The 26,126-nt window shown below is 35.8% G+C and overlaps 1 protein-coding gene across 2 annotated transcripts; it reads right to left on the reverse strand.

Annotated features, from left to right (window-relative positions):
- Positions 1–53: 53 nt before the first annotated feature.
- Positions 54–25,391, reverse strand: LOC113056654 (CD276 antigen). Of its 2 annotated transcripts, none has more exons than XM_026223446.1 (4): positions 25,065–25,391; positions 7,928–8,275; positions 5,659–5,934; positions 54–787 (listed from the first exon to the last, which is right to left on the reverse strand). In XM_026223446.1, the coding sequence occupies exons 1-4, from the start codon at positions 25,108–25,110 to the stop codon at positions 672–674; spliced, it is 786 nt and encodes a 261-aa protein (XP_026079231.1). In that variant the 5' UTR covers positions 25,111–25,391; the 3' UTR covers positions 54–671. The 2 variants fall into 2 exon arrangements, with proteins under 2 accessions (XP_026079231.1, XP_026079232.1); XM_026223447.1 differs by lacking the exon at positions 25,065–25,391 and adding an exon at positions 21,983–22,025.
- Positions 25,392–26,126: the final 735 nt, after the last annotated feature.

The raw sequence follows: 26,126 nt of genomic DNA on the forward strand, positions 1-26,126 counted from the left end.
GAAACACTCATGATCTGAAAAAATACCTTGTTTAATTTGGTTTTGGTCCAAAGATTATTATTGTTAAAGATAACTGAAGATGTTTTTATAAAAATAAATAGCTCATTTTATCTTGTTAGCATTAATGCTACAGTTTAAGGAAACCTCTCCAGCAAGGCTATGCATAATAATAATAATTAAAAAAATTAGCAGGTGGGTCCACACCATGAGTTGTTTGTCTTAAATGTTTTAAAATACACTTCCAGTTAATGTGTCAAACAGAAGAAAAAAGATTAATAGTTCTGCCTTAAATTCATGCTAGTGTTAGCATAGTCAAGTTACAGTTGATGTCACTTTTTCCATAAAAGGCAAATTCAAAAGTAGCCATGAATTTTTTGTAAAACATTCTAATTATAGTATTCTCATTCTGCTCTAAAAAGCCTGAAAATGACTCGGGATAGTTGCTCGTGAAGAAACTAGGACAAAAAAGTGAAAAGAATGATTAAAAATCAACTAAAATCACACCCTTCAACTTGAATGACTTCTTGTGCGTCTCTCCAAAATCTGGATGGATTACATAAAGTCAAGAAGAGCAGCAGTATTAATTTAATATAAAAATGAATGCCCCAAAAATGATGCTGGGGGTACTTTGAGTAGCTGGTGCTCAGCACAGGCACGCAATTTCCAGTAATTCATCTGGGATTCCTGTCACGACAGTATAACCACAGCAGCAGAACCGTCGAGCACAGGAGGAGAACACACAATACAGACAGAACCACGACTGATTGACTGGAGCTGGTGTTCCCATCTAAAAGAAAAGACAGACGAGAGGAACACATTACTGACTCCATGTACATTAACATTGTTTGTCCTGGCATTCTGAACAGGATATTCGATAATATTCAACATTTTCAACATCAAATGATTTTTGTTTGTTTGTTTGGAAAGCTGTGAACTGATGAATCCAATTTGAATGACAAATTAGTTTTTTTTTTTTGTTTTTTTTTTAGGATTCTTTGACTAATAGTAAGTTGAAAAGAACAACTTCATATTTCGGTTTTTACTGTCACTTTTTATTGATTTATGTATCCTTGCTAAACAATGATCATATCCAAGCTCATGTTGTATTATGACCATAGGTATATGCTAAAATGTCTCAAATACATTAATGAGCAGTTTTTTTTTTTTTTTTGCATGATAAAACACTTTCAATGGAAGAAAGAAAATTATCTATAACGTTAAAGCATTTTTTGCAAACTTTATGCAATTTACATGAAGGGTGCAAAATCAGCAAAAAGAAATGAACGAAAGTCAATCTGTGAATCCGCTGCAATGAGCTCCTGATTTTTTTTTTTTTTTTAAGGATTAAGACTAACAAACAGGCTTTTGTGTGGCAACCGCTTGCATTGTCATGTTCCAAACAATGACTTTTATTCTTCAATTGGATGCCAGTTTGGGAATTGTCCAAGAGGAAAAGAATGTAAAGTGAACTAGATGAACCTGTCAGCAATCAGACAATGAAGAATTGATTCTACACCCAAGAACTCCTATAACAAAGACTGGATTCACTGCACTGGTCTTTAAGGTTACAAATGCATGCCTGACACCGATCATGTGATTCTTTGTACAGTGTGATTTCTCACTTCAAGAAGCATCTCAGAATGTGCTAGACAATGCGAGCATCGGGGTTGCTTCATGTCAGCTCAAGTGCTTATGTTAATGGTTCACTTTAACTTTTCACGTCAAAAAAATAAATAAAAATCAAATGAGACCATAGCGACAGACTAAATTTAGCACAAACTGAAAAACAAGTAGCAAAAAAATCCACACATAAACTGCAGCAGCTTTCACAAGCCACAGAGCCCAAAACACAGCTTTGTACTGGTTTATTCCTGCATCAACACAGCTGAGGCCAATAATGACTCCTTCTGTGGGACTGGTGCAGACAGAAAAACTGATGAGCTGATGAGCTCCTGCCCCTCAGATATTAACTGCTAATAATCTAGACCCGAGTGCTTCATGTCATTAAACCAAACACCTGAATTCAGATTAATTTCCAATTTAAAGTATGTTCACATTTGAAAATACAAATTTCATGTTAGTCACTTAAATTATTTGTAATAAAATTCAGTGCTATTTACATTTACATATAGTCATTTAACAGACGCTTTGATTCAAAGCGAATTACAAATGAGGAGAATGGAAATCAATAAAAAAAGAGCAATGATATGCAGGTACTATAACAAGTCTCGGTTAGTTCAACATAGCACACGTAGCAAGGTTTTTTTTATTATATAATAAATAAAAAGAAGACAGAATAGAAAAATAATAGAACAAGCTAGTGTTAAAGGCCTTTTTTGCTTTTGTTAACTGTAGAAATAAAAAGAAAATAGAATACAAAATGATTAGAAAAGCTAGTGTTTTTTTTTTTTTTTTGGTTTTTAAGAAAACAAGCAGTAAATGAATAAAGTGCAAGTTTTAAAGAATAAAATTAGAATAAAGAGTGATAGAGTTAAAGGTAAAAAAAAGAGTTGTGTTTTTAGCCAGTGCTTGAAGCTGAGTTGTAATAATGGAAAGGTCATTCCACCAGGAGGGAAATTTTAATTTAAAAGTCTGTGAAAGCGACATTCAGTGTGACGTGTATTCTTTTCGGCTCATTAATTAAAAATTACTCTTGCTGCCACGTTCTGGATCAATTGGTTTAATAGAACTGGCTGGAAGACCTGCCAAGAGAGCACTGCAATAGTCCAGGCTGGACAGAACAAGAGCTTGAACAAGGAGTTGTGCAGCATGTTCTGAAGGGTCTGATATTAATGTTGAATAAAGCTAATCTGCAAGACGGGACAGTTTTAGCAATGTGGTCTGAGAAAATCAGCTAATCATCAATCACAACTCCAAGGTTTCTGGCTGTTTTTGAAGGAGTTTTGGTTGATGAGCCTAACTGGATGGTGAAATCATGATGAAATGATTGGTTTGATGGAGCCAAAAGCAGTTCTGTCTTGGCAAGGTTGAGTTGAAGTTGGTGGTAATTCAGCAAGAAATGTCTGTTAGACAAGCTGAGATGCGAGCAGCTATCGTCAGATCATCAGGATGGAAGGAGAGGAAGAGTTGAGTGTCATCAGCATAGCAGTGATGTAAAAAAGCCATATTCAGGGTTCCCACTCTTTCATGAACACCAGATTCAAGGATATATTTATATAAAGAAATGTCAGAGTAATAATGATGTTTTGAAGGTTTGTAGATTTTATAAAATTAAACCGTTTTAGACAGTCATGTTTAAAGGACTTGAAATCCATTACATTCAATACTGAATACTGGTTATATTCAAATGCAGTTTCTGAAATATTGGAAAAAAAAATGCATTACACTTGTTTTAATTTAAGAATGAATTTGTCTCAGCTTTTCTTTTTTAATAAAAAGCTGTTAAATGTTTTAATAACATAGTAAAACCTGTTAACATTAAACATTTGCACATTCACTAAATAGAGATGTGCGGGGGCATAGCCATCTTTTCAGAAGTGAGGAGGACAGAAATTACACACACACACACACACACACACACACACACAAACACACACATATATATAACAAAATAATATAAAACATTACAATATAACATTTCTGTAATCAATATAGCCTACCAGTCTATAATTTCTTAATATAATGTTTTTAAAGACGTCTCTTCTGCTCACCAAGCTTGCATTTATTTGATCCAAAGTACAGCAAAAGCAATTGTGAAATATTTGTACTATTTAAAATAACTGTTTTCTATTTGAATTTATTGTAAAAAGTAATTTATTCCTGTGATCAAAGCTGAATTTTCAGCATCATTACTCCAGTCTTCAGTGTCACATCCTTCAGAAATCAGTCTAATATGATGATTTGCTGATGATCAATATTTAAAACAGATGAGTAAGTTTTTCAGCATTCTTAGATGAATAGAAGGATAAAAAAATCTGTATTTATGTGAAACAAAAAGCCATTCAAAAAGCCATTCAAATACCATTCAAAAGTCTATTTTTTTGTCAGTTTTTTGGAAAATAAATTATAGAAATGAATACTTTTATTTAGAAAGGATTCTTTAAATTGAACAAAAGTGATGATAAAGACAATTTTACAAAAGATTTCTATTTCAAATAAATATTGTTCTTCTGAATTTTCTATTCATCAAAGAAACCTGAAAAAAATCTACTCCGCTGTTTTCAGCATTATCATAAGTGTTTTTTAGCAGCAAATCAGAATATCAGAATTATATCACAAACTGATTTGTTTTGAACTCTCTCAAAACAGACACGGAATAGAAGACAATGCTGAATGTCGTAGTTTTTGCTATTTTTGGACCAAAATGTATTTTCGATGCTTCAAAAAATTCTAACTGACCCTCTGATGTCACATGGACTACTTTGATGATGTTTTTCTTACCTTTCTGGACATGGACAGTATACCGTACACACAGCTTCAATGGAGGGACTGAGAGCTCTCAGACTAAATCTAAAATATCTTAAACTGTCTTCCGAAGATAAAAGGAGGTCTCACAGGTTTGTAACAACATGAGGGTGAGTCATTAATGACATAATTTTCATTTTTGGGAGAACTAACCCTTTAAGCTAATTCATTTTAATAAAGTTTTTTTATATATATAATGTTTAAGTTAATACTTGTTCAAAACAATCACTTTAGCAGAATTTGTACTATTTTCTGCACATTTAAAATTTCAGTCTATGCGTATAGGCGTTGTGGCATATCAGCGAAAAGAACTTAAATTGCACATTGAAGTTTGGAATCTGCTCTTACCAGTCTTAGGGCTTCAACAACTGAGAGCAAGGCAGTCTCGGTTGAATTTAATTATTTAATTAAAGCTTTGGTATTAAAATACCTTCTTCTACAACCCGGATCATGAGCTGAAAGCTTAATTAACTCTTTCCAAAATAATGCCATGTTTGCCACTAGTTGACATTCCATGCTTTATGTTTTTTTGGCAAACTGCTTGATGAGATCGCTAAGATTTTTATTTATATTTTTTTCTGCATGATGCTTGCAAGGTTGATAAGATAATTACTTTTTGTATACAGCTTGATGAGAATGATAAAATCTTTTTTTTTCAAGTTCAATAACAGCTTTGAGATTTTTACATATTGCTTGATTAGATTGATACAATCTTTAAACTTTTTGTTTACTGATAAAAAAGATTAATAAGATCTTTAAGTTTTTTGCATTTTAAAAAAATGCTAAAAAAGTGGGCGTGGTGTGCAGCGGACCGGGGGAGGGTGAAGAGCGAAGACAGACAGCACACACAGCTTTGCGTTCAGACAGTTTAATTTCGCTACCATCGAGTTAAAAACACAAATAAACGCACAGCCATTTGATGCACCCTGCATCGAAAACATATTACATTTACATTCAGTCATTTAGCAGATGCTTTTATTCAAAGCGACTCACAAATGAGACATATATATTATTCTGTGGCGTTTATATAAGCCTTTTGACAGGTTGTGTCACAGAGCTATAAAAACGGTTACACCAAGTGAATGAATCGCGTTTGTGCCGAACTCTTATTTCAAAGAAAAACACTCTTCTGCGATCCATGAATGTTTCTCTGTTAATGTGTGCGATGTCATTTCACAGTCTGATGTGTCTTTCATAGCAAATCAACACATGTTGACAGAAAGCAGTGCTTACCGTAGCTGAGGTTAACATGCCTCTGTAGCTCCTGATGTGTAGCAGGGTTTTTCAGAGTAAATGTGACACTGAACACTGGATTCTGGGTTATGTAGCTGCTTTTTAAATAGTACAGTCCACCGTCTGATGCAGATGAAACTTCCAGGTCGTCAGTGAGATTCTGACCTTCTGACCCCAGCCACATGACCTCTGGCCTCGGGTAGCCCTCTGTCTCATATTGGACAGTTACATTGGTAGATTGGAGATGGATGCTTAACCTTGGCTCAGAATAGAAAGCTGAAGACACGAAACACACACAAAGATTTACCAGATCTTCTCTCACATCAAATTATTAAGTCAAAATCAAGTGACAAAATATGAATCCATATGACTTGCTTTATGCTTTTGTACTGAGTACAAGAGTACAAGACTTATTTTAACTGAAATTAAAAGTTAAAAAGCAACATTTCCCTTTTTATTTAATCTAATGATGTACTAAAATAACTAAAACTGAAATAAAAAGTAATATCGATACAGACATAAAAAAATACATTTCAAAAGCTAAAAGAAAAAAGAAGAAAATAATTGTGTGTGTGTATATATATATATATATATATATATATATATATATATACAGTCATGCCCAAAAATATGGACACTCTTGGTAAATATGATCAAAGAAGGCTGTGAAAATTAATCTGCATTGTTAATCCTTTTGATCTTTTATTTAAAAAAAATCACAAAAATCCAATCTTTCATTGGATAATAAGAATTTAAAATGGGGGCAAATATCATTATGAAATAAATGTTTTTCTCTAATACACATGTGGCCATTTTCTCTGGCCACAATTAAGAACACCCTTAGAAATTCTTATGCAAAAAATAATTGAGCTTCACAAATTAGTTAAGTGGCCAAAAGAAAAGAGATAGAGCAGTGAAAATTCCCATTTCCACCATCAGGACAATAATTAAGAGTATCCAATCCACAGAAAATGTTAGGAAACTGCCTGGAAGAGGACGTGTGTCCATGTCGTCCTAATGCATGGTGAGGAGGAGAGTTTGAGAGGCTAAAGACTCTCAAAAGACCACAGCTGGAGAATTGCAGGAAATAGTTGAGTCTCGGGTTAAGAAAACCTTAAAAAAAAAATTAACCTACATCAACACACATTGTTTGGGAGGGTTTCAAGAAAATTCTCCTAGCTCATCCAAAAACAAACTCCAGCATATTTAGCTATCAGACATGACTGGAACTTCAAATGGGACTGGCTTTTATGGTCAGATGAAACTAAAAAAATGAGCTATTTAGCAGCAAACACTCAAGATAGGTTTGGTGAACACAGATAAAAAGTACCCCATGTGTACAATGAAATATACTGCTGTATTGTGGGCCTATATTTCTGCTGGAGGTCCTGGACATCTTGTTTAGACACATGGCATCATGGATTCTGTCAAATACCAACAGATGAAAAAATCTAAAAATGACTGACTCCGTTAGAAATCTTATAATTGGCCATGTTTGGATTTTCCAAACGTAAAATAATCCAAACACAAACCTCAAAAACAACACAAAAATGGGTCACTGGGCACAAAACCAAGCTTCTGCTCTGGCCATTCCAGTTCCCTGACCTGTAAAATGAGTTTGGTGAACTGAAGAGCAGCACCACCAACATGGAGCTGTGAATCTAAAGGGTCTGAAGTGATTCTGGATGAGGGAATGGTCTCTGATCTCTTGTGAGGTGTTCTCTAACCTCATCAGGCATTATAGGAGAACATTTAGAGCTGTTAAACTGGCAAATGGAGGTTTAAAAAAGAATTCATAAAAGGGTGCCATTAATTGTGGCCATTGTGTATTAGAGAAAAAACATTTATTTCATAATGATATTTCCCCCCCATTTTAAATTCTTATTATCCAATGAAAGGTTTGATTTTTGTGAATTTTTAAAATAAAAGATCAAAAGGATTAACAATGCAGAATAATTTTCACAGCCTTCTTTGATCATATTTACCAAGTGTCCATATTTTTGGGCATGACTTTATATGTATATATATATATATATATATATATATATATATATATATATATATATATATATATATATATATATATATATATACATATGTGTGTATACATATATATATATATATATATATATAAAGCTACTAATAATATATATATATATATATATATATATATATATATATATATATATATATATATATATATATATATATATATATGAGTACAGTATACTAAATATAAATACAGTATACTAAAATAACACCGGCGTACCCGTGTAAACCAACTGCACCACTCCTCTGTCAGTTCCCTTGTTGTTACTCACTAAGCATATGTATTTCCCTGCATCCTTCAGTCCAATATTGACTATACTCAGGGATGCATTTCCTTCAGCAAGTCCCTCTCGATTTAACTTCGTCCGGTCTAAATATTCTGAGCTTTGTCGCTCAAGCTGGTCTCTCTCATAGTAGAAGCTGTGGACCACACGTGAGTCTTCCTGCCGTTGCCATGTGATCACCAAATCAGAGATGTTAGGGTCTGGTTCAAATTCACAGGAAAGAAGAGCTGTGGCTCCACGGTCCACGAGTATAGGACTGGAGGGTACTGTGACGCTAAAGGAGTCTGGAGAAAAGAAAGATTAGAGTAAGAGGATGTTTGGTTGTAGAAGAAATCTGTATTATTTAACAACTCTGGAATGTATATAAACTCAACAAAAAAAGAAACATTGCTTTTTCAGGAAACTGTACAAAAAATGAATTTTGAAAATCCAAATAAGCTTTACATGTTTTTCATGCGTGTTCAGTGAAGCATAAACAATTCTTGCACATGCGTCATGCAGTGTGGGTTTTGTTTTAGTGCGTTTTTTTTTTTAATGAAAGAATGAATGGCATTTGCTTTTCATTTACCCCGTCTGCCATTTCTGTTCAGACCAATGTGAAAATTGGACCAAATTTTGGTTGGAAATCTTAACTGGTAGGTGGAAAACAAGCTAATGTGCTTTCAAAAAAAAATCTCAACACTTGGGATAATAAGGTAGACCATCCCTTACCAATAAGTAATATACTTAAAGTTTATTTAATTAAGTATACTTAAGTAAAGTTCAAGTATATTTTTAAGTATACTTTATGTAGCAAGTATACAAATATCTGTGTTCTAGTAGTATACTTGTAAGTGTACTGTTTCAGTACTCCTTGGGACTTGATGTTGTCAGCGCTGCCCTGACAATTTTATCTGTTAGCCTATGTAGTATAGCAACTTAAAAAGGCTACACATGTCATTTCTCAATAGCGATGTAATAACAGCGGCAGAAGAGTGTTTAGGGATGCACAGAGGTACGTTAGCCTAAATTAACACAAGCTCTCTCTCTCTCTCTCTCTCTCTCTGTGTGTGTTTGTGTGTGCCTCTGTTGCTCTCGCTCTCTTTCTAATAACTTAATAACTGCATTAGTTGTCAATTACTCCTTACGTATACTTTAAGTATAACAGTAGCAAACATTAAATACACAACTAGTTTACCTCTATGTTTGTAGTTTGTACTGCAATTATACTAAAGAGAATTTATATGTATACTGATAGTTTACGAATTAAATACTTTGTACACTTTGAAGTATAGTCTCAGTAAACTTATACTGCAAGTATACTCATAAGTTTTCTTTAATTGAACTTTACATCATACATTAAGAATACTACTATGTCCCTATTTAGGTTTAAATTTGTATATATTTTGCGATTTGAATATCTGAACATACAAAATCTATTCTAGCTTCATGCATTCTTTTTTTAAACACTTTAATGTCGGTAAGTTTCGTAAAAAAGAAATAACATTTTGAACAAACAGCTGAAAAAATATTAATTGAATTCAGAATGATAATCAAAACATAGATGAGTTGATCAACACTCCAAAGCTTGGAATGTCATTTTAAGTACATAAAAAGTCAACTAAAAGCATACTTTTCCTATTTTAGTTTAAAAGAAGTATACTAATAGCACACTTGAATAAAATTCTTTTTCGTAAGGGATGTAGAATGGTTTATGAAGCAGATAAATACATTTAATTTAGCATTTTTGCTCATCATTTATTTTTATTTTTTTTATTATTTTTGTAATGATTTAAAGGATGAAATGTGAAGTGTTTTTTTATTTTTAAAACTTCTCTTTTGTCAAAACTTTATTTTAACATGTAATAGCCAACATGTTAGTAGACAGTCACCCAAGCAATATTTTTGATCTGTTTAAAATCTTTTTATTAACATTTTGTTTATGCATACAAAAAGTGCATAGGTCTGCAAAATGAAATAGTTTGAGTACTTTTAAAGCAGTCCCAGCATATTTTAAAATGATATATGATGATCATTTTGGTCACTACCATTATGTGAAATTTTCATACTGATATTGACTCCCGCTCTGTTCAGGGACTCATAATTCCATTTCTGTTCGTCAAATGTATGTAAAATTCTTTCTGTTTATGTCTCAGTTGTTAAAATGTTGTTAAAATTAAATAAATGATTATATATATGAAAAGGCTTCGCAAACTGTCTGTTGTGAGTACATGTGCATCAGCACGTTTGGTAAAAGAGCCATTGTCAGCATGTCAGCAGAAGGATATGGTTACTGGGTTTGTTCAAGTGTGATGATAAATTGTCTGTGGTCCATGGCTGTTACCACATGATTACACAAAACACAAGGTCAGCCTGGAAGGATAACTAAAAAGATAAAATGGGTGAATTCCATAAAGCCAAGCCACATGCAGTTATAAGCAGGGTTTCTGCAGGGTTTAATCAGTCAAATATAAGACTTTTTAAGACCTTTTTATGACTATTAGGATTTTAATTTATAGAGACGCCTTTCCCTGCGTGAGCCCTGAACACCTGAACACCGTGGTACTGAATTGGGTTCTTTCACATCCTTTTGTTCACTCAAAACTGCGAACTCGTTCACCGAACACAGCGCGCGAGTAACCAGCTACTCTGTTCAGCTTTTCCGCGTCTTGTGTTTGGATGCTTTAATATTTAAATCGACAAGAGGTAAGGCTTAAAAACACGTGAAAATGTTAAGCTTTCGTGACGACGTGCAGCAGTGGCCTGTTTTTAATCTAGCTGAGTCGGTTGAGATCGCCGGGGCCCCCCCTCAGCCGTCGGCCCCTATAATCGTCACCACCTTTCACCCCACTAGTGACGGCCCTGCCCACAGGACCTCCGCTTTCAGTGTGGAGGTTGATCCGAAACCACTGTGTGTGGCACTGGATGCGACAGAGACAGAATCCCGCGCTGTACCTGGACCAGGTAACGTTAGTGACGGAGCCGAACAAAACTGACGGATCGCCTGCACCCGCTGCAGGCCCTTACAGCAACGATATGCTTTTCTAACTTTGCATGCAACTTCAAGGCTTTCGTGCCTAAACTAGACAGCTCCAACGTCTTATACAAAGTGGAATAGGCTTGATAACGATTGTTAGCGACGGGCTTGAGCCAGCTACTAAATTCACCGTCGACGAGCCATAGATCGTTAAAGGTACATTTTCCCATTGTGATAACCAGGATGATTTCAATAAAGCTAAGCAGTGACTCAGTATGATACAGTAGGGGTGGGCGGATTGATCTTAATATCGATAGTATCCATGCCAACACTGGTATTGGTATCGGATCGATACAATTGTAATTGAATCGATATTTTAATTTAAATATCTCTCATCTACGTTCATTATACTTTGCTCGTGTCTTCTACCTCTGCTGCTGCTTTGCTACTCCTCCCTCTCCTGCTGCTCTGCTGTGATTCGTTGTTGGGTCGTCACGTGACTCACTGACACAACGCGTCGAGGATCAGCGAACAGAGTTAGCGTCACTGATAGCACATTGGAAGTCCAGAAGGGGGCTCAGGGAATGTAATTGCACAGGTATATTTGTGCTTTGTTTGTTCTTCAGTAATAATTGTGTGCACTTTAGTTCATTTGCTTTTAAAACCAGAGAAAAGGGAGAGATTTTTTTTTCTTTATTCATTTATTTTTATTTTTTAAAAGGCTGTAAAGAATTCATTCTACAGTGCCTAATAACTAATCATTTTGTGTACTTTAATACATTAATAAAAAATATTGCCTAAATAATTTATCATTCATTCACCTCAGAAAAAAATGACATAGACCTACTGCTCTCCCCTACACAAAAGTTTTTGTTTGTTTTTTTTTAAGTAAAAAGTATTGTATTGGTATCTGTATCGGCAATACTGACCCTATATGTATTTGGTATCGGATCAAATTTAGCAGTTATCGCCCACCACTATGATACAGTATGTTCAGAGTTTGCGTGGGTTTCTGTGAAAGTCCTTCTGACAAGTCTGTATGCTGTCGCATGGACCTTGTAGCTCTGGAACGCTGTGATACCAGTGTGATACCACCCAGATTCCTCATACAGAACTACAACAGGCGAAACAAATGAATGCCATTGCTGCTGTGAGCGCATTTTGATGGAAGAACAAATTAATGGACTAGCATATCAATTTAAGATGTGGCTAAATATTTCTTATGACCGTGTATGGAAAATCCGGAGGTTTTATGACTTTTTATGGCCTTAAATTCTTATTGTTAAATTTATTACTTGTTATGGCCCCGCAGAAACCATGTAGGAGTAAACTACAATAACCATAAAATACATTCTGATAACTGGCCTGCATTCAGCCCCCAATGTTCCCAGGACCTCTGAATGGTCTTGCATGACATTTGTATTTGTTACTGAAGAATGAATTTTCATATTTAATACAATAAATATATATAATTATTATTATTATTATTATTTTTTTTTCAAAATGTAAATCTTTTTCATGGCCATGGGAATCCTGGCACTTCGATAAGAGAGAAGGACACTGTTTATCTAGAGGCAGTTTACTATAAAGACATTTTAGTCATTCAGTAAACTACAAAAATACAGTACTAACAAAATCTCCTGTCAGCAAAAAGCAGGAGTGAAAGCATGCAATCATCAAGGCATACAACTGAAAAATATTTGAAAAGAAAGAAAAAAAAAAGAACTGGTACAAAGGAAACAATGGCGTGTATTTTCTATCTTGATTCCTAAATAACTCTGCTATAAAGCACCCTTATGAGTCTCCTTATATAGTACACATTAAACATGTTCAGGTTAAAGTTATACACAATTGAAAATGGTGAGAATGATCTTAACAAATAGTTTTACTAGAGTGTCAGGATTTTAGAGTCATAGATTTTTATTTGACTGTTTTTAACTGTTTTTATTTAAAAATGCAACTATTCTAAGCGACAATTTAGAATAAGTTGTTAATATAATATATCTATATAATAAACATTTTTAATATTTACAATTATTATGTAGCCACGAGCTGAGGACATGGAAAACACTACAGTAACTTGCAGTACTACATTTAAACATTATAACATGTTTAAACATAGCAGACAACTTAAAATAATCCTCTTTGTCAAATCTACGTTTTATGTGCAATTTGACAAAAAAACAAAAACAAAAAAAAACTTTTTCTCAGGAACAGATAGAGTAAAGCTAAATTGCGTTGGAAAGAAGCATGGAGTTACTCCCGAGTTGGAATACATAAATATATTAGGACTATATCAGTTATTAGCCAATATTAAAGTGCCCCTTTAATGGATTTTTGAAAAATCCTTCCATGCAGTGTAATCTTAACTATTATACCAGAGCAGTATTATTAAAACCTTTTGCAGTCGTTTTATTGACGACTGCTTTTCCATTCTGGAGTTGTGAGTTCAATGCAGGATTCATAAACCGGGTGTCATCGAATGCCCACATAGCAAACGGACTTGGCCCACATGTGGCTTCAAGGTGGCACTGCTGGCCTCCTTTCGGCAATGGCATGTACCCTTTCAGCCAGAGCTGGGCCATGTGTGGCAATGATGGCACAGCGGGGATCCAGCAATTATTTGTTGGTGGGAGGAGTGTGGCCCAGATCAGTCCAGTGATATGTGGCCCAAATCAGGCTAAGATCTGGCAGCATATTATGTGACCCATGATAAACAAGATAAATACAATATTGCATGATAATGGTTAAATTATTCACAGGCATTTTAATCTACAGTGTAGTATTGTTAAAATGTAGTCTTTAAAATGGCAAGTCAAAACAGAATGAAACATATCATTTAAAAATTAAGCAAATCAGTCAAGTGCATTAAACTGCACTTAATTATAATTTTATATTATTATTCTTGGTAAAAAAAAATTATCTTAGAATCTTTAAATGAAAAGAAAGATAAAGAGAGAGAGAGTATTTAACTGTTATCATGTAATATTTATTTGGTTTACTATGGGACACACACTGATCTATAATAGAGAGTGGGGGCACATCATTTTTATTAGTATACTGTCATGCACAAGCATGAAATAAAATGATCACAAAAGTATTTTATTTTATTTTATTCATGATCATTTTATTTAATGCTTGTGTAATCATTGTCCATTAAAAACAAAAACTAAAAACTAAAAAATGTTCAGTCAAAAATAACTGCAGAGCAGCTTTGACCAGCTTGAGGAACTTTATCCCTTACATAACGACTTTGCAGTACCAGCCAGAGCTGTAACATTAGCAATATTCTTTAGTATCTTTCAATTAGATAAGGCTTATTTGTCTTTCTGGGATACTCTTTTTTTTCTGTGTGTGAGAGAATAAAACTTGAGCTTCCATGGGTTGGAAACAGCATTACTATTTAAGCTCAGTATGAACAGATTTCTCTCTTATGTAACCAACAAGAAAAAAAAAAGTATCATGGCTCTGTGTTCTCTGGGCAGCGATCAAACTATAGTTGAGACTAGAGTTGCCACCTTCTGCGAGGCAAAACAAGGAACGCCCATTCATGGCTTGTATTTAAAGGGCAGATGTGTGCTCCCAGATGTTATAAACCACATGTTTTCCACATGAAAGGGATTTAAAGGCGTGTTCTGGAGACCTCGTACCCGTGGAGACAAATACACCAAAATGCAATCACGCACGAGTGAGCTTCTCTAATCTTCTAATAAAACTGATTTCATTATAATTGCTAAAAGTATTATAAACAGGGCAAAATATGCATTTGTTGATTCAACTATGTTATTAGCCTTTGTAAAATACATGACAAATCAGATCATTTTACCCCTTAAATACATGACGTTTCCGTATTTTAAGGGATGGGTGGCCACACAAAGGACCCCATTCAAAGAATATCCGTGGGTGGATATTCTGTAACCTTCACTTTTATTTTGACTGTGTCCTAACTTTTTTTACCGTCAAAAAGCTATTTAGACAATAACCCTAACCCTATTTAGAAAACACATTTACATTTGTTAGTGAAACTTTGGAAATCTTTTATTTGTCAATTTGTCTATTAAATAAAAGTTAAAGAGAATGAACAAATCACAGACTCCTGGTTTCATTGCATTTTACAAAACGTCCCAACTCTGGAATTGGGGTTGTAAGTGCCAGACCGAATCACAGTGAGGTAACAGTTGTGCTTAACTGTGAAAAACTATGTTGGAGTTGGCTTGGCTCCAGTCTCCATCATTTAGGGTTTCATACATACAGTCTTTCCTGAAAATCTTTCCCATGTAGGCCAACTTACATTTGCTGAAAACCAGCAGTTTTACTTTAGGAGCATAAGCTGTTTTTACCAGCTGCTATGGAGTTACTAAAGTTGTTTCTTACTGTCCTCCATAAATCCAAACTCGAATCCAAACCACACAAAACACACTAGCAACATCCTTCTAATGCACTCAAAACTACGGAAGTTTTTTTCCTTGTATTCTCGTTATAACAACTTATTTTTCTCGTTATCTCGACATAACGAAAGTCATTTTCTTGTTATAACGACTTAATTTTCTTGTTATCTCGACATAACGAAAGTCACTTTCTCGTTATAACGACTTAATTTTCTCTAAGAAGTTACAAAACTGTGCCAGCAGGTGGCACTATAGACCTGAATATAACTGATGGGGTGTTGTACACTATGCTCTTTACTGTACGCGGACCTTCCTCGTGATCGCTATAATTTGTGCAGTCTTGTTCATTACTGACGTTTAATTAATTCATAAATGTTAAATGCTTGAATCAATATGATTATTTTGTGTATTAAGTTCTTGAGTTTCACCAACGCATTCTGTGTCATAAAATAACTGCTTATCAAAACCAAGGTTGACGTCACTGTATTCTGTTTAAACCTATATCTTTATTTGTTCTTCTTTTAGACACATGATTGTTAGTTCATAAGCAGAGATGTTCTGTTTATCTACAGTAGGATGGGATTTAATGATGTGCTTCTTTTCCTTATTATTAATCTTTATTGTTAACCATATTGATGAGAAATATGATGTATATGTAAAGTGCATATAGGCTAATTTAATTCAGTTTTTTTCTATATGTTGTAATCATTTTTTTCTGCACACACACACACACACACACACTACATGTACACATGAATGCTCTTTTCAAACAGAAGCTTGTAACGCACATGATATCTGTCACAGCATACAATGACTAATAAAACTTACAAATTATATATAATTTTATATCAAATAAAGGGAAAATCAAAAGTGAGTTTAATCCAAGCAGCTCTAAAAGATTTTGGAATAGTTCTGCATCCTTGTGAAGTGTTTGCGGTGTTGCCATTTAAACATGTTACTTACAAAAACAAAAGGTTTAGTGTACTGTCTTTGGAAAAATCAACAGTGATTGATCAGCCTTTATTTATGTACAATATTGTAGACATTATTACCTAGGCGAAGCAAAATTTGCTGAAATATAGGCTACAGTAAGAGTGCCTGAATGGTTGTCCATCAGATGCCTGTCAAAGTTGAGTTTGTTACTACAGCAACAGTAAAACTCATGTCATTATAACGAGAAAACAAACTTTCGTTAAGTCGAGATAACAAGAAAATTAAGTCGTTATAACGAGAAAACAAGAAGGAAATAAATTATAATGGGTGGCTGCTTAGAACTTAAGTACAAAACACCTCAGCAACTAAATATTTTATAATACAATATAATATCATTATTTTTTTTACACACACACACACACATACACAAATGTTATGATTTGTATGTCAGCTCTGGAATAGGCATTTTCATGAAGTCAACTGGGACTGATATTTAATATCTTAATTTTTAAATTTCTGCACAATTTACTTGTTTACACATGCATACGCCATACACATGCTTTTTATGTTGTTTTCTCATTAGCACAAAAAAACTGTACTTTTTTTTTTTTAAGGGGGGGGGTGAAATGCTCGTTTTCACTCAATATCCTGTTAATCTTGAGTACCTATAGAGTAGTACTGCATCCTTCATAACTCCAAAAAGTCTTTAGTTTTATTATATTCATAAGAGAAAGATAGTCTGTACCGATTTTTCCCGGAAAAACACGAGCGTCTGTAGGCGTGACGTGTGGGCGGAGCTAAAGAATCACGAGCGCCAGTAGGCTTTTGCTTAGATAGCGTTTGGAAGCTGTGACATTACGTGAGGACAAAACCAACCAAAACAAACCATTGCTAACAGTCAGATTCAGCGCATATTTATGATCCAGATTCAGATCCAGAGGCTGAAATTTAACAAGAGCAGCAGCAACAACGACGTCTCTGTGGTATGTACTGAAACTGTATATATTTGCTTAGCGGTTTTGGAAAATGACTAAGTTCCACTTTGTCGTCTTTTTTTTATTTTATTTTTTTAAGCTGTACATGTGGAAAGTGCAGTTTGATGACAACATCGCATGTTGTTTACTTGATGTGCTTACGCGCTGATAGCTAAGTTAATAACACAGAGATATTTGAAGCAGTTTTACTCACCGCCTGCGGTTCCAACACACGATCGTGACCCTTTTTTCGTTGGGATTGCATTATCCTTAAGAAATAAACGATGTGCAAATCCGTCGTCAAACTGGGCCTTGTTAGTAAAACAAGCATCTTCGAAATGCAGGGAACAAACACAAACACAACTCCGTTGATGCTCTGTAAAAATAAACTCCATCCACTGGTCCCTTAATGCTGTTTCTCTTTAGATAATCTGTGCAGGGTTGTCTTGCCCTGGCAACCAAAAACACACTCCTTTTGTGACATTTCGCGACGCTCTCGCTCTGATTAGTGAAGTCTGTTGTGCTCTCAGTGCTCTGCTATACGGGAGCGCGCGCTCTTCCGGCAGAAGTGCCTCAGGACCCATATAAGGAAATTCCGCTCCATCTAACGTCACACAGAGCCATACTCGAAAAAAACTTTCCGAAACTTGTGACAAACCGGAAGGAGTATTTTTGGAACAGAAATACTCCTTCAAATGTACAACTTAATTTTTTTAAACTTTGTCCATGTTTAGCATGGGAATCCAACTCTTTAACAGTGTAAAAAACTCAGTATGCATGAAATAGCATTTCACCCCCGCTTTAAAATCCTTGTTTACCTGTCTGCCTCTTCAAAGCCTCCCTTATGTACAGTTGCTACACCATCACAGCATGACAGTCTCATTACAAGCGCTATAACCAGAGATCTAATTACAGCTCCTAAAGATAATGAAAGGCTGCTGTGTGTTCCACATACACACACAAAAATCAGTTTTGAACCATAAGGGTAAATGATAACAGGATATTTTGGGTGGACTATTGGGTGGAGCAAATCACCGACCCACAGTGGCTTCTGCATTTCTATGAGGTTATATTTTACTGGGTTACTGCAGTCAAACGCATATATCAAGTATAGATATAGACATTTCAGCAGCAGCACAACATTGACAAACGGTACTGTGCATGCATGTTTTTGTGGCCCAAAATCTTAACTTCTGGTAGACTCCCGCACAGAATCAATGTATTGGCATTGCAGCATGAGATATTATTTAAACCTATTACTATTAACATTTTATATAACATTTATTTATTTTCTTTCACAAGTCGGACGTTTTCTCGCAAATGCATATATATATATATATATATATATATATATATATATATATATATTAGTTCAGACTTTATAACTTAATTTAACTTAACTCTTGTCAATTCTTCGGTTCAATTGACTGCTGTGAGTGCAGGCAGCATATGGACAGCATTCGTAGCCTGTGTCAAGCCAGTGTCATAACAACACCAGCCCTCATGGCCAAAAAATGCACAGATGTATCCCAATGCTCCAGATTAGGCATTCTCGGCCTGCATTACACAAATATAAATAACATCCCAAATTTTCAGAATGGTGACGTACGGGGAATTCCAAACTGCCTGTTTTGTGCCCTTAAAGGGTTAGTTCACACAAAAAATGTCATTAATGACATTCCAAACCCGTAAGACAAGGAAACAGGAACCTAGGAATTGCTTGGAAAGGTAGCTATAGGCTAAAAAATACTCAGACATGAATGAGAGGAAGTCCAGTTCTTATAAAGCATTCCTGATGATTGTGCTGTGTAATTGGTGGCAGCTGTGTGTGATAGTTAACAGGTGAATGCAATTGGTGCAATGGAGCATGGGAAATGTAGTCCAGTGTGTACTGTGTAGTGTGAGAGGTGTTGTGTGGTGTTGTGGATGATGACCGGATCATGAGAGATGCACACTCTAATGGATAATATTGCTCACAACACATAGTGTGGTGGACGAGGATTTGTTTAAAACTACAAACACGCAGAAAAAGTGTTAAAAAAAACCTACAAACAAGGTGGATATACACGACTGACGGACAGGTCTAACCTGTCTAACCTGATGAAAAATATTAATTTCATGTAAACCACATTATATTTGATCAGCAACACTGTGAAATTTTATAATGATAAATTTAGTCTTTAACTTTTAAATGCATCATGTAAACACATGAGCATAGTTCTCAGCACAACAGACCCACAACTGGCCTCTTTTAAATTCTCTCCAATACGGTAGGAAATTAAATTAAACGAAATTTGGATGATGAAAAACTGTGGTAAGATGATTGCCATGGTAGTTTAAGCAGTTACAGGATGCATGTAAATAAGCAACAGAGCCAGGACCGTAGCTGTGGTTTGCAGGGCCCTGGTGAAGGTTTTTCCCGGTGGTCCCTGTTTGAAATTGCGTTAATAGCACAAATAAACCAATGAAGCAATGTTTACGTTTTTTCAAGGTTGTAGGTGTCCGGGTACAGAAACTGAATAATCAAATGTATATAGCATTGCATAGTCTTCACTATATAAATTAAACATTATTTAAGATAAATTCTTGTTAAAGGTCCCATGACGTGGATTATTTCCTTTTCTTTAAATGCTTTTTAATGTTTCCTTAGGTGTATTTATATTGTTAGTATGAGTTTTACATTTAAAATTTAGAAATAAAAAGCATTTTTATATCCTGACATTAGCCCTCTGGCTTAAATGCTCTGATTGAAGGGGCGTGTCTGCTGTAAGACTCAGAGTAAACCACAACTGTTGTGATTGGCTGACATCTTTGCATTCGAAATGTATATTACATGTGAAACCCCTCTCAAATATATATATATATTTTACTATTAGAGCTGTCGAGATTGACGAATCGTGGAAGTGTTGATTATATAATTATTTTTTCGATCTTTTCCCCATCACATGAAAGGCTGCAGTGATGAGCATGAGTCTGTTTATCGCGTGGATGCAGTGATCTCGTCATTATTGCAACACGTTTTCTCTCACAAAATGCTTTCACCACAGCTAACAGCAAACACATGAACACAATAAGGGCTCCGTTGTGCAGCATAACAGCGTCCTTCATTGTAATGGCAGTTTGGGCAAGTGTGCAGATATACTCGCGATGTGTGACAGCTCCGGAAAAAAGCGAGCGTTCTTTGATCGCTCTCTGTAGTTAAATCATTTTAAATCATTTAAATAACAGATTTGTTTCATGCTACTAAGAGAAACAACGTGAAGTTGATCGTTTAGTCACTGGCTTGATTCACTGATGCATAAACAGTATTAAACGATTTAGAAAGAAAGTCTGTGTGAACTTGAATGATTAGCTACACATCAGAAATCACTGATCACAGATCAGGCATTAATGAGCACTGTTACTCACTGTTTGTGCCAGTGCCGTCGAATCCATATCATAAAATTCTGTTTGAAACGCCTGTGCTGACATTGCGACTGAATTATATGTAAATATTTGGGCGGGCAAAGCAGAGAAAGGGGAGGTAACAATTCTCGTTACAACGTCACAGCGAAGAGATTCAAGATCAGCCCATTTGAGCTTCCATTTTCTCAAAGGCAGAGAAAGAAAGAAAAATCTCAATTTACACCGATTCAAATTTCTGAATTTACCATACAATTGTCAGTAGCTACAGAGTTTACCACAGATAGGATGCTGGTGCATCTTTATCAAACACTCTCCACATGCATTGGACGACTCACTTTCCTCAGCGAACGACTCACTTTCCTTTCGAAGCCGTCGACTCACTTTCCTTTCGAAGCCGACGACTCACTTTCCTCAGCGAACGACTCACTTTCCTCTCGAAGCGAACGACTCACTTTCCTCAGTGAACGACTCACTTTCCTTTCGAAGCGAACGACTCACTTTCCTCTCGAAGCCGACGACTCACTTTCCTCTCGAAGCCGACGACTCACTTTCCTCTCGAAGCCGACGACTCACTTTCCTCTCGAAGCCGACGACTCACTTTCCTCAGCGAACGACTCACTTTCCTCTCGAAGCGAACGACTCACTTTCCTCAGTGAACGACTCACTTTCCTTTCGAAGCCGACGACTCACTTTCCTCTCGAAGCGAACGACTCGCTCTCCTCAGCCGGTGACTCACTTTCGTCACACAGCTGACCACCAATCCAACCCTCACCATTTATTGGATTGGATAAGTCATTGGATGTGACACAAAAATGTCTAAAAGCTAAGCAATAAAAAAATAAAAAAGACACAGGTCAGGTCAAGGTGTCCTATTTTCAGGCACTGCTTAAAGGAACACTCCACCGTTTTTTGAAATAGGGCTTATTCACATTATTTCCTACATTTAGATAGGTGGGCAAATGCATTTTTGTGTCAGTGCATGCATTGTTTTAGTTTGACTGGGTCAGCGTTAGCTTAGCTTAGCACAATGAATTGAATCCTTTGTTGCCAGCTAGCATGGCCTGAGTAAAAGTGATCAAAAAAATAAAAAAACCCCACCTAATTACTTCTTGTGGCCTGCGTATTCACAACGAGTACAAATAGCGATCCAGATTAACACTAGGCAATTTCCTAGGCAGATATTGACTTGGGACTATATTGTGGGGAAGCACAGAAGAAAGCACTGCTACTTCGGCGCAGAGATATCACGCAACACATGAAAACATCAACTCTGTGTGAATACAGGTATAATATGGGTCGATCTATACATGCGTCATGATTAAAATAATCACTTACTCTGTGGACAGCTGTCCATTTGGTCCATTCGGCGTGGGGCGTTTTTTCCAGTTCACTTTGTCACACCGGAAAAAAAATCGAGTACTGCAGAATGGATCAGCGCCGTGAAATCCTCTGTAGATGTGACACAACTTCGGGCACGCTCATCTTGATCTGACGTGTTGAGCCTGGTCATCAATGGCAAAAACATGTCCCACTCTCTACAGCAAAGACACTCTATTTCCGTCGGCATAGATTGGCATATTCCCCCACATTCACACCACCAGTTCATGTTGGCTCTCATCCTCACGTCCTCAGGCTGTTGAGCGATCGCAACTAATACACGCGCATATAAATTTCACTCGCGGCTGGCTTGACGGTGTTTTTCTGAAGTGCGGCTGGCTTGACCGCAGTCTCCTACTGTCGTTCTATTTCCAAAGCACGCAGCTCGTCTTCTGTAAACTCTGGTTCAAATAGGTATGGTTCTGGTTCTTGACTGTCTGAGAAGTCACCCTCTTCGTCTCTCTCAAAACCAGCCATGTTCATCGCCATTCGTGTACTGTAAGGAAAATAGCCAGGCAGGCAGCTACTATTCACGCCGGTATGTTGACGGAAGTCGTGGGATTTCATGTGTTGCGTGATTCTCTGCCCCGAAGTAGCAGTGCTTCGCCTAAGCAGCAGTGCTTTCTTCTGTGCTTCCCCATAATATAGTCCCAAGTCAATATCTGCCTAGGAAATTGCCTAGTGTTAATCTGGATCGCTATTCGTACTCGTTGTGAATACGCAGTCCACAAGAAGTAATTAGGTGGGTTTTTTTTATTTTTTTGATCACTTTTACTCAGGCCATGCTAGCTGGCAACAAAGGATTCTATTCATTGTGCTAAGCTAAGCTAACGCCGACCCAGTCAAACTAAAACAATGCATGCACTGACACAAAAATGCATTTGCCCACCTATCTAAATGTAGGAAATAATGTGAATAAGCCCTATTTCAAAAAACGGTGGAGTGTTCCTTTAATATCACTGCGTCTGCTGCATCCGCTCAAGGGGAGTTGATAAATGAGCCTATTTTCCAAAAAAAAAAAAAAAAAGGAGTGTTCCTAAGTGTCAAATCCTTCATAAATCATTCTAACATGCTGATTTGCTGCTTAAGAATAAATAATACACAGTTAAAGCTTGAAGCAACAGTAGCTTGACCTTCTTTTCTTTGTTACCAGCCATGACGCTAGAAGGTAAGAATGCAATACATCAAAGAATGCCAGGATACAGGCAGATGCTGCTATTCATCCAAATGTTTGACTAAAAGGCCAAGACTGAGACTCTAAAAAGCAACTAAAGTTTAGCCTTTGTGTGAGGTGGACAGGCAGATTGACAAGGAGACATACGTCACCAAAGCAGTTCCTCCTCAACTCTTCACAATGAATTTTATCAGTCTACTGCACAAAAAACTATTTGATACAATTCGGGCTACATTTGAGCCAATATTGAAACAGGTTGGGATAATTAATCCTAAAACGTGTTTAACTAAAGAAAAGGAATTCTGTATCCTTTTTTTTTTTTTTTTCAAACCATGATTTATGGACAGAGCTGAAATACACAATAAATTGTAGACTAATTTGATAATTATATGGAAAAAGAAGTCAGAAGTCAAAGCATTTTGTTCTTGCTTACACAATCTCATGTGAAAGTTTTTCTTTTCTTTCACACAACTGACACTTGCATTTCATGTATAAGTGAATATTTATTTTATCTTAACAGAAGTTATTTTATGGCAGCGTCTGTGCAGCCCACAACACTGGTACACTGGTAGTGCATTCTGAATAACAAAACCATTCATTAAAGATATGCACAAACCATAAATGGCCCTGGAGCACAAAACCAGTCTTTAAGGGTTAGTTCACCCAAGAATGAAAATTCTTCTACTCACCCTCGAAGCATCCTGTGGTCCAGGATCACAGATGTGTTTCAATAAACCAATGCAGATTTTTTTTCTTCAAGTCTCACAGTAGCTATAATTAAATTGTTCTGTCTATGGTGACTAATGTCACTCAAACATTTCAGTGCTCTCCCCGTAAGTCTATGTCTTTTGTGTCCTGTTATCGTAACAGTATGTCTGAGCCTCGTCTCAAGCATTTAGGTGTATAGTGTATGTGTAGAGTTAAATTAAACATTTTCCTTGCTCTTCCAAGCCTTTTAATGGGATTAAGTGAGTATTTGTTGTCAACTCTTCAGAAGACGTGAAATAAAGTGCGTGCATTTGTTCTCTCTCCACGCTCTTCAACTAACCATGCAGCTCTGACGAACTACAATTTTGTTCTTCTAAATTGCAAAAGTTTTAACAGGACCCTCTTCAGTGCCTATGTGTATGAGGCAAGGTTCAAAAAGAAATGATTGATTCAGTCAGAACTTGACTGGTCTGCAGAAAGCCAAGTCATAATCCCATAGTATTTTCTTATGATTTGAATTCTTTTTGAACCTTGCCTTATAAACAGAGACACTGTTTATACACAGGGTCCTGTCCAAATGTTTGCAATAAAACAAGAAGCACAGAATTCCCTAAAATACATTTATAATATATGCTCTAACATTAAGATTTGTACTCATGGAAAGTATTCAAACCTGTTCCTAGAAGGGGGCGTCCCAGTACTTTTGTTAATATAATGTATAAATTAAATTTAGGAAAACGATATGTATCATTTAAAGAAACGACAACTATTTTCGTAAAACAATATTTAAAAAACGCAGCTCTTTTTTAAAAGTTTTTAAAGGTGTCGGTCTACTCTTTGGCAACACAGAGATGAATGAAAATTACAAGCGAATCAGAGCTCAAATTAAAGGTCATTTTTCATCGTCTGAGTGCTTCTTAAGAAAACATAGTAAATTTCTCCTCGTTATACTCAGTTGCCTTAAGAGAACTATACTTTTATTCACAGTTTGCACAGCCTGGTAGCTAAACATCGTTCGCTTTTACTGTTGGGATTTAATTTAACATTGCTGATAAGGCAAATGCAATTTCCACAATGTGCTTCAGCGTGAAAAAAGTGCGATTCTAAGAAATGGTAAGAAGAAAAGTTACAAAACGTTAAACAAATCTTGGCTCTCACCTGCACGCCTCAGCAAGATCCAGAGCAGAAGAAAACACCTCAACATATTCACGAGACAAGAGAAAAGTACTCCTGATGGTGTTTGTTCCTGGGAATCGTGTGAAACTCCCTGGCTTCATCTATAGACCTCTGCGTCACTACTACGATAGAACTGCACCACAGAACACGGGGGATCTTTTCTTCTATCACGAACTAGCTAAAAACTAACAGTTATAACAATAAAAACCAAATAACTTGATCAAGTTACCGGTCATTACGGTGTAATAAAACAATACACAAACATGAAATACTGACCCGGTCGATTTTTTTTGTTAGCCCATTGCTAAGAAAAACAGTCCATCCAGCCTAGAAAACATTGAATTGGACTACAACAACAGCGAAAAACAAAGAATCATAATACAATAACAATGAAGCTACTTACTTTCACCGCTTCGTTCCTACTAGCAAGTTTGCTAACTTTGCACTCTGGTCTTCTAATGAACAACTTATGTTGAACTCCCAAGTGGTATGCAACTAAATTCCTATTTTAATAGGTAGATAAGCTGGTCGAAAGCTGTAAGCAAAAGCCAATGTTGCTCAAATAAAACTTCTTGTTAGCCTTTTAAAACTAGAAACTATATATAGTACACCAAAAACACCCAGGGTTGGGAACTTTAAAGTTTTAAAATGTATTTCAATACAGATGACAAAAAAAAAAAAAAAAAAAAGTTAACGCATTTTATTAGATTACACAAGTTTTTGTAACTTAGTTTTAATAGTTTAGAATATAAGGAATGTAACGCAAAACCTCCTCTAGAGAAATTACATATACCAGACTTAGGGTGCATGGGACAAACAAACACTGAAGAGCTTAAAACTTTAATTTCAAGCTTAGTATGCTCTTGACGAACTTGATTTTTGACTGACTGATTGCAGCAATAAGTTGCCAATAGTTTTAAAGAATGATTAAGGCCAAGTAGACAAAAGTTAACCACAACATTGGGCAAAACAATTTCTAATTGCTCATATCCCACCCAAATTATCACAAACATTTTTTCTATTTTTTTTATTTTTTTATAAGTC

Source organism: Carassius auratus, chromosome 38 (assembly GCF_003368295.1).
Source record: "Carassius auratus strain Wakin chromosome 38, ASM336829v1, whole genome shotgun sequence".
Lineage (NCBI taxonomy): Eukaryota > Metazoa > Chordata > Actinopteri > Cypriniformes > Cyprinidae > Carassius > Carassius auratus.

Bases quoted from the DNA above. Each gene is read 5' to 3' on its own strand.
- LOC113056654 (XM_026223446.1), bottom strand. From the start codon at position 25,110: ATGTTGAGGTGTTTTCTTCTGCTCTGGATCTTGCTGAGGCGTGCAG. The intron at 8,276-25,064 runs GTGAGAGCCAAG...TCTTTTCTCCAG, and splicing joins GATCTTGCTGAGGCGTGCAG to ACTCCTTTAGCGTCACAGTA. The intron at 788-5,658 runs GTAAGCACTGCT...CTTTTCTTTTAG, and splicing joins GCATGTTAACCTCAGCTACG to ATGGGAACACCAGCTCCAGT.